Consider the following 10,310-nt stretch of genomic DNA (forward strand, 5'->3'; position numbering starts at 1 on the left):
CCTTGGTGATTTGAAGTCGAAGCTACTCAAATGAAAAAAAGAAGAGGTATCTAAAACTACTTCTCATTATCTCACTTTCTTTAAATTGAGATTTCTGATGTTGAGGAGGAATGAAGTGAGTGTGCAGATTTTGTCCACATAATTCCTAAAAGAAAGAGCAATAGTCATGTTCCACAAACACCTGTATTCGACACCCTAATTAAATTGCATGGGTACTGGCTGAATCTAAAGTCCCTGTAAATGAATGTGTTTGTGTGTGTGTGTGTGTGTGTGTGTGTGTGTGTGTGTGTGTGTGAATATTTCCATGTGTGTGTGTCTGTGACTCAGTATATCTAGGTGAATATGTACATGTGTGTGTTAGGATTTTATTGCTGTAAACAGACACACTTATCAATGCATGTTTTATTAGAAAACCATTTAATTGGGGCTGGCTTACAGGTTCAGAATTTCAGTCCATTATCATCAAGTTAAGAATATGTCAGGATCCAGGCAGGCATGGTTCATTTGGAGCTGAGAGTTCTACATCTTCATCTGATAGCTGCTTGGAAATGAATAGCTTCCTGGCAGTAGGCAGAGGGCATTAAAGTCTGTTCCCAATCAACATCAAATGTGTTTTTGAGTGTTTATGTGAGTATTAGTATGGGTTCTATTGACATGAAGTGTCACCAGGATCATAGTAAATTTTGAACACTTTGTAGCTTCTTTTCAGATGTTTACTCCATTATTTTCATGGCTGGAAACATGGTTGCCTTCAGACAGACACAGTGTTGGAGAAGGAGATGAGTTTTAGGTCTTGATATACAGGAAGCAGATGGAGACTGTGTCAAACTGGAGATTGCTTAAGGACAGCAGACATCCAAGCCTACCACCAAATTGTTACATTTCTTCCAACAAGATCACACCAACTCAACAAAGACACATCTCCATCAGTGTCCCAACTACTCCACCAATGTCACACCTCATGAAACTATTCCACACCTCCTGAGAGTGCCACACCTATTGGCACTATTTATATGGGCCCATTAACATTATTCTTAAAACTGTTCAATGGACCTTTCATTAAAGGTAACTTTAATGAAAGAAATAAAGAATGTTTCAAAAAATAAACAGGAGTATGTATGTCTTGGTTACTGTTCTCTTGCTGTGAGAGACATCATGACCAAACCAACTTATAAGAGGAAACATTTAATTGTGGTCTTAGAGTTCCAGAGGGCAAGTCCAGGATATCATGGTAGACACCATGGCAAAACAGAGGCAAAACATGTAGAGCAGTAGTTGAGAGCCAACAACTTATGATGGAGATGGCAGAGAGTAATGAAAGAGGGAGAGAGAGAGAGAGAGAGAGAGAGAGAGAGAGAGAGAGAGAGAGAGAGAGAGAGAGAGAGAGAAAGAGAGAGAGAGAGAGAGACTGATGGGTTTTTGATATTTCAAGGCTCTGTGACAAGTCTCCTTTAATAATAAAACAAATTCTAATTCATTCTAAACAGCCCATCACCTGGAAAACTAACACATTTGAACGTGTGATCATCTGTGGCACACATTTATTCAAAAGAATAAAGGAATGAAAAAGAAAATGAAATCAACTAATAAGTGGCCATGACACTTGGTAGTAGTTTATATCATTACTTTTCATTTCTCACAGTTTAGGGTTATTTCCATAACATATTTCTGATCAGCCATCATTCTCAAATAATCCAAAGGCATCCTAACCCCACCCCACACCCACACACACATTTCTACTTGATTAACCATATTGGCATTACTTATTTTCATGGAAACATATCCCTTAATCCTGATTTAGTTCAAATCGTGAGAAATGTTGATGTATAATTAATTCCTATTCATAATGGGATAAAACAGAAGTCAACAGGATTGAATCCATTGTTCCTTGGAGCAGAAGATTTCCCATCGATTTAGTAAAATATTATAAATATGATTTTAAAAGAAGGCAACACCCTGAAAAAGTCTTATTTTCATATTTTCATTATTTACAGACCATTCTGTGGTATAAATAGGAATCTAGAGGAAGAAAGGTGTTTAAAGTCACTGACACACACACTTAACTGAGGTTTCCTTAGCACAGGAAGAAGATATATCAATCCTCTATATCTGGAGAGTTTCTCCAGGACCCTAATGATATAAAAGTCTTCAGGTCTCTAGGTTAAAACAACATTGCTTTTGCCTATAATTTATGCAAAGTAACCTCTTTTATACAGTAATCATATTGATGTGTGTATGCATACAGAAATATACAGGTAAGTGCAGAGGATAGGGAAGGGTATACTGTTTTCTGCTACTTCACTCCCTAATTTTCCCCTTGTGACAGGGTTTCTTGCTGAGCTAGGAGTGAGGCTGACATTCAGGAAGCCACAGTCATCCTTCTGTCTCTGCCACTCCAATTCCTAAGCACTGGTGTTGTAGGTGAATGTTTGACCAAACACTTGGCTTTACCCCTGGGACATCTCCCCAGATTCTTCTTTATTTTAAATAACCTCTGGATTACTTTTGCCCTCAATGTAATGAAACTGCTGTATAAGAATTTGTTATTTAGAAGATGGACATATAAGTGGTCTGTGTGTGTTCAGTACAGACATGGTATATTAAGAACTACTTTCCTTAATTCTTTGAGAATTTTATACACTATATTTTGATGGAATTTACTTTCCAATTCTTTTAGTAACTCCTCCCAGAAAAAAACCTGGCCCATTCCCACTTAACTCCTCCTGCCAACTTCATATCTCGTCTTCTCCCGTTTGTTACAACCCATTCAAATCATTTGTGTTTCCCATAAACTCTTGGGCATCTGGCTTCCAGTAGAGAATGAACAATCTATCACCTTCAAAGTCAATACCTTTGATGAAAACTGACTATTCATCCTTCATCAACTGTCTATACCTTATCAGATAGTGATAAGTGATAGTGAGCCTTCCCGTTCAGTGATGGAAGACAGAATGGCCTGATTTTGTGCAGAAAGACACAGTTTTTCTCTTACCTCTGTGCCTTACAAGATTTTCATTCTCTTCCTTGAGGATTTCTAAGATTCAGCTCCTCTACTTCTTGCCTCTTTCTGTGAGTATTTGTGAATATGCATGTGTGTCTATATTACAGATGTCTGAGTTTACATACAACTCAACTCAGAGTGGGATTTTGCAATTAACTGCTGGCACTATCTCACACTAGACTATATTCCTTAATGAAGACTTGGTGTGGGTAAGTACCAGAAAGGAACTGGAGATTGCTAGATATCTTCAGAGTTAGTTGTAGTATAGGTGAAGTTTAGACTTCTGACCTTACATTCTGGCTAGAACCTATGGGTTTAAGATGCATGGATAGGTGATCAATATCCTGAACTTGCATTGCATTTTTGTTCTTTTTGAACAAAACGGAGATATCCTTGAAGAGATAGATGGATCCTATCACTTTGTTTCAAATAAAGAATTCTGTGGTTAAATTGTTTTGAAATGTCAGTCATGGGTCTTTGATGAAGGCTTTGGTCCACAGTACAATGTTCATAGGTAGTACAATATGCTCTCTGAAAAGTGATTGGAACCTGAGGGCTTTAATCAATGAGTTAATCAATCAATGGATGTGCATGGAATGGGTAAAAAACTTGTAAATGAACGTGGTCATTTGGACATGTCTTCAAAGCTGTTTATTGTCTTTGTCCCTTCTTGTGTTAATGCTGACTAGCTGCCAATAAGTTGAACAATTTTGCTGCTTCATGCCCCTTTCATATTCATGTGATCATGGATCCTTCTTTCATTTGTGATAGTAACATGTCAGGTTCAGAGGAAACATGGCTTAATTATTTAATTTTTTTTTCTAGAAACGGCATGCTAAGTGTAGAACCAATGTTACCTAGTTGTTGTAGTTGGAATATTCAGCCACGGTATCTGTTGTCTTTGAGACTCAATAACTTTGCTGCTACCCACACCACTGGTCTTTTTTCTGAATTCACTATTGTATTTTAGTAGATTTCAATATCATATGAAGTACCAGAAAAATGAGTGAAAAATGACAGCGGTGAAATGTGTTTAGAATCATTAAATTACACACTTAAAAATAAATAAATCAATGGATTTATATAGTACATAAATAAAACTCCAATAAAACTTCTGAAAAGGCTTAACTAAATGTGATGCTTCTCATGTGAGTTGTTATTTGTCATAGCACCTGTGATTTAGCTGTTAATAGTAGTGGGTTTTATTACTTATGAATCAGACACCAATACATCCATGAAGGGGTAACACTCCATTCCCTCAGGAGAAATAAATCAATTAAAAGTCATTGGATTAATTGATGAGAATTTTTTCTGGTTAAAGCTGACTTGGCAGGAAGTTGGACAGATTGGAGTGTCTCCCAGAAAGTGTAACACACATTAGAATGTAGGTGTTGTGAGGCTATAAGACATATTCACTATTTGTCACCTATTATTGAGTATTCTTGCTGTTGGAGGTACTTACCCTTCACTTCTGCCATTAGGGAAGTGGGTCTATACCTAGTCAGAAGGAGGAGATTGGGATGAATAATGTTTGTGTGGGTTATGGAGCAGGATAAACCTTAATGTGCTGGGATTTTTTTTTATCTCCAACTTGACAATCTAGCGTCACCTTAGGAGAGAGATCAATTGAAGAATTGTCTCTATTCACTTGGTTTTTGGGTAAGTCTATGGGACATTTTCTTCTTTGATGGTCGATGTGTGAGGTTAGGCAACTGTGGGTAAGCTCATCAGTAGTCATTTATAAAAGGGAGGCTTTTACTCTGTATTTAAATAAAATATTTGATCAAGCCACATGATTTTTGGTGGTTTGAATAAGGATATCCCCTATAGATTCATATATATGGATATTTAGTCACCAGGGATTGGCAGTGTGTTTAAGGATTAGAAGGAATGAGAAAAGATGTGGCTTCATTGGAGGAAGTGGTAGTGTCAATAAGGGTGGTCTTTGAGTTTTCAAGAAACCAATGTAATGGCAGAATATCTGTCTCTGTCTAAGGATCAATAGTTCTCTATTGCTCCAGTGCTGCGGTCACTAACTTGATGTTGGACTAAACTTCTGTAAGTGTATTCAAGCCCCCAGTTAATGCTTTGTTTCATAATAGTTGTTTTATCCATGATGTCTCTTCACAGCAATAGAACAATGACTAAGATAGGGTCAAGCAATAAGCACTCTTTCCTGGTAATGCTTCAAGTTCCTGTTTTGCCTTCCTTGGTAATAGTCTGTAACATGTAAGCTAATAACCCTTATATTCCCAAGTTATGTTTGATGTTAGTATTCATCAGTGTGAGAAAGATGCAAACTAGAACAATTGCATGTCATTATATACATGAGAATATCTTACCTTTAAATTAAAATAAAACACCTACACATTATTTGTCCTTATAGGATAAGTGACAGTGGTACTATTATATATTTTGTTTCTCTAAGAAATTGTCTTACTTAAAATTTCTATTGTTGTAAGGACATACCATGTCCAAAGAGCTATTTCCATAGCAAAAGTTTTATTCAGCTTATATTCCACATTGCTGTTCATCATCAAAGTAGTTGGGAAAGAAACTGAAACAACACAGGTTCTTGGATCCAGAAGCTCATGCATAGGCCATGGAGTTGTGATGCTTATTGACATGCTCCTTAAGTCTTGCTTCCATGAGGAGCACAAGACTACCACCACAAGGGTGTCACCACCCACAATGAACTGGGTCCTCTCCCACCAATTAAGAAAATTCCTTACAGCTTGATCTTAAAGAGGCATTTTCTCAACTGAGGCTCCTCCTCTTTCAAGACTCTAGATCTTGTCAAGTTTCTATGAAACCAGTATGGCACTCTGAATGTAGTTGGACTACGAGGAGGTGTGGCCTTATAGGAGTAGGTGTAGCCTCTTTGGAGGAAGCATATAACTGTGAGGCTTTAAAGCTCTGCTCAGTGTGGAAGACACCATCCCTGCATGCAGAAGACTCTAAGCTTCCTCTCCACCACCACATATTCCCAGCCACTTGCATGTTTACTTCCTTGATGATAGTGGACAGAACCTTTGAAACTGCAATGAAATGTTGAAAAGCCCTAATGAAATGTTTCTAATGAGTTGCCTTAGTCATAGTGATTTTTCACAGCATTGGAACCCTAATTAAGACATCCAGCTAGCACAAAAACTCTCTTAAATACCAAAATTAATCAACAATAGAGAGTATTTTCAAGTCATTTGGCATTTAAACTTATTCTAGAGAAAAAACACAAATGATTGAGTCCATGACAAGCCTGACTAAAAACAAAACAAAAAAAAATAACAATACAAAAACAAAAACAAAAAAAAAAACCAAAGAAAACAAAAACAAAAACAAAACTACAACAACAATAAAACCAAACAAACAAAAGAAACACTCAGAGTGATTATGGGACCCAGTAAGACCCCCATGAAGCACAGGGGCTACTCAGGAGTAGTGACCAACATATTGGGCAACCTCATAGAGTTTGAAACCCATGAGAACTGGCATAGAAAAGAGGTCAGCACATATGCATTGAGTACACCTTCACTGTTTTATGAGAATGAGGTCACACATAAATTTAAGACTGGAATTTCCAGGGAATAGACAGGCTGAAATGGTACATAGGTATGTTGGCAGTCAGATGTTTGGAGGAGAGCCAGGGGAACAGGCCATGGGGAACATTTTGATGGTCATCTGGGGCACTCCACAGAGACATCCAAAAGATCACAGGATTCATCCCAGGCAAAGAGTGCTCAGGGAAAGCACTCAGGATCCATGCCCCACCATATATTATCTCACCGTATACTCATTTTCTCTTTTAAATTACTATTTGACCTGATCGGCTGGCTATTTGTTAAGAAACCAAAGAACCTAATGTGGATATGTCCAATTTTAACTACTTGCAGAAAATTTCTATTCTTCCTGGGTCTCCTGCTTCACATTTTGAGAACTTCATCTTAGAATATTTTTGTTCCTCAGTGTCCTTTACTCCTTTGTGTGTCCTTTATTGTTTTTAAAGGTTACCATCAATTTAATCTTTCTTAACTTCTACCTGGTCTCTTTTCTGCATGTTAATATTGGATTTCTTAAAAAGATATCTTAATGGGAATAGAGAGATGACCATGTTGTCAGGAGTACTTTTGTACCGCAAAAAAACTGGATTTGTTTTCTTGAATTCATATCCAATGGTTAACAATCAGCTTTAATGCCAGCTCCATGGGATCTGACAACTCATGTCTCTGTGGTCACCTATACTCTCAAGCTACTACCCACCCATATAAATAAAGATAATAAATCTTAAAATGAGAGACAAGTTTCATTTGGTTTCATTATTCAAATGAAACCTTATTTTGTCTGATTTATGAATCTCTTTGGATCAGTTTTCTGGGTTGCACTTTGTGTAACAAGGCCACATTCCTTTTATCTATCACTCTTTCCCCCAACTTGTTGTTTCTCCCTCAGACTTCATTCCAGAGATTCTATCTATGTCCTGTCTTTCTCCCCTTCTTCCTAAAAATCCATCTTTTGCTGCCATCCCTGCTCCTCTAAGTCATATCTCCAATTCCTTGCTCACTATGCAGACCACAGAATCTAAGTCCTGTCCATTTTAGCCTGTGTAATATTAGATGTATGCACTGTTCACAGCCTGAGTTGCAACTTTCATCTTGCTTTGATGTTCTTTCCACCATAGTCCATCTCTTCCAACAATGTGTTCACTAAAAGCATGTCATGTCACACGTATTAATTTTTAGAACAAAACAAATTTTATTGACAAAGATACTGAGGTTGTCAAAGACCCATAGGTACCCAACACAGGAAAATAAACATTTTTTTCAATCCTATAAGTTTACTTTTCTGTACTTTGTGATTTTTTTTAATTTAAGTGATATTTGACACCAGAGTATAGACATAGATATGTAGGTCACCAAGAAATTTGATAAAGTACACAGTAGAATTGGCTAGAACTTTGTAAACAACCTTTCCGAACTTTTTGGATCCATCATCTCTGGTGTACTGCACCCAGGAACCTATTAAGAAGTCATTGTCATCACCTGATCTCGCCTCAGCCAGAGGGGTCTCTGGAATGATGTGGTGGTTACCTTCCTTGTAGTCATCCAGGAGCTGATAGACGTAGAGGACCGGATCCTTCTTGTAGGAAATGTAAAAATAGTCCTGTAAGAATGGCACCTGGGCTAGCACCATCCCACTCCAGTTGTCCTCAGAGCCATCTTTCCCCTCAAATTTGTGTTGTACCTCTCTGCAAACCAGGGCGCTGGCGAGGTGGACATCCCTCACCTGAAGAAAAACTACTTTGTGAGGCAAGACCTTAAGATTTAAAATCCTCTCATCGCTGTGGAGCTCCTGTCCGTAGACACTGTCAATTCCGTCATACTTCACCAAATAAAGAGAAGGGTTTGTTGGCAGTTGACCTAGAATGATGGCCTTCCAATGGGTGACAGGCTCATTACCTTCCTTCCACCCGTGAGAAATTCTGCAGCCAACAATATTCCCCAGGGCCTGGGAAGAAGGCTTCCTCCTACTCTTCTTCTTGAGTGATGTCATGCTCAGACTCTTCAGAGGTATTGTCTTCTACCTGGCTGTAGACCTGTTGTGCTAGATCACACTGTCTAAGTGGCTTCCATTCTCTTCAAATATCATACTTGCCCATTGCCTGGGACTGAAGATCTTGCCCGTTTACGCCAGACACAATGCTGTTGCCTCTGTCATATATATGAATTCCTGATGGGCAATGGTTATGGGTTGGGAGTGAATGCTGGACCAAGACTCTTCTCTACGAGAACTTCTGAGCATGTGAAGAAGACTATGCTAAACAGATTTGAGCTCCTAAAATTAATTTTATAAAAATAAGAAGTTAATAAGTCAGCCATGGTGGTACATGCATTTAATCCCAGAACTCAGAAGGCAAGGACAGGCAGATTTCTAAATTAGAGACCAGCCTGGTCTACAAAGTGAGTTCCAGGGAAGCCAGTGCTATAGAGAGGAACCCTGTCTCAACAACAACAACAACAACAACAAGTAAAAGAAAACAGAAGAAAATCAAACGAAAAACAAACAAAAGAGAAATTCAAACAAAAAATAACAAAACAAACAATCAAATGGAGAAGTTAATAGGAAGTGGTGGTGACCCATAACTTTAATCATAGTACTCAAGAGGCAGAGTGAGGCAGACCTTAGTGAGATAAAGGCTAGTCTGGTCTACACAGTGAGTTTCCTGACAGCCAAATCTAAACATACAGAAACTCAAATAAAATTAACCAAGCAGGCAAACAAACAAAGAAACAAAGAAACAAAAAAACAAGGACATAAAAATTGTGTAATTAACAAGTAATTCTCTAGAGCTCAGAAGAATATACTCAGATCAACATTTATTTTTTCAGCCCTGAGTTAATTTGTCTCTGATGAGGATCATCTCCTTGAAATTCTATGTCAATTTAGGTTGTGCTATGACTATTACACCCAATGATCAAGAAGAAGAGAAAAAAAAAAATAAAAGGGCCAGAAGGGTCACCATGACTCTCTTGTACGTGTAAGGACTGAGCTAAGTGCCTGCATTCACAAATATCTTCCCAGGGACACAGCACACCACTGTCCTTCTTTATTGTTTCTCCTGACCCAGCTTCAAAATTATTTGATGAAGCCATTGCATCAGTGAACTCAAGAACAACTCAACAATTTGAGGCAATATCAGCCATTTAGAACTAATATCTTCTAACATGCACTTGGACAAAGAGGAGATTTGGCATTTTAGTGGAATTGTGATCTAGATATTGTTAGCAAGGATAAAAATTCAGGAGATAAACTAACCTAGACCATTCATCTCCCTAGCTAATAAACATGCAGAAAGTAAATTGTACAGTAACTCTCTGTAGGAGAGAAAATTTTTAGCTTTCTGTAGCTATGAGGGTCCTAATTACTACATAAATATACTTACCCATAGAAAAATATCCTAGTTGTCAAGATTCTGTCTCCTGATACAGACCAGGCACCAAAAGCCTGTGGGAAAAAATGACCTGGCTTTGACACACCACTGTGAAGATAGTGAACTCACCTTCAATGGATTCTAGTGCCTCCAAGTGGAATAGATGCGCAACCTCCAGCCAGTGCTCTGTGACATCACCCTAGTTCAGCTTACATCATAGAACCCCTCTCAGGCTGGTTCCTTCCCTAGTTACACTCAGAAACGTTCAGCATCTCGAATTTACCTTTTCATATGGCCTCCTAGAAATAATAAATGAAATCCCAACTGAAAGGCCTGATGATCTGAGTAATATTCTGCCAAAGAATTTCACCCTTGCATTGTTTT

General features: G+C 38.1%; 1 protein-coding gene across 1 annotated transcript; it reads right to left on the reverse strand.

Annotated features, from left to right (window-relative positions):
• Window positions 1-7,736: 7,736 nt before the first annotated feature.
• Window positions 7,737-10,062, reverse strand: Gm20867 (predicted gene, 20867). Its single transcript, NM_001160142.2, has 2 exons — window positions 9,939-10,062; window positions 7,737-8,830 (listed from the first exon to the last, which is right to left on the reverse strand). Exon 2 carries the CDS (start codon window positions 8,546-8,548, stop codon window positions 7,865-7,867), a length of 684 nt encoding a protein of 227 aa, NP_001153614.1. The 5' UTR covers window positions 8,549-8,830; window positions 9,939-10,062; the 3' UTR covers window positions 7,737-7,864.
• Between the last annotated feature and the right edge of the window lie 248 nt (window positions 10,063-10,310).

The sequence above is a fragment of the Mus musculus genome, chromosome Y (genome assembly GCF_000001635.26).
Source record: "Mus musculus strain C57BL/6J chromosome Y, GRCm38.p6 C57BL/6J".
NCBI classification, from domain to species: Eukaryota; Metazoa; Chordata; class Mammalia; order Rodentia; family Muridae; genus Mus; species Mus musculus.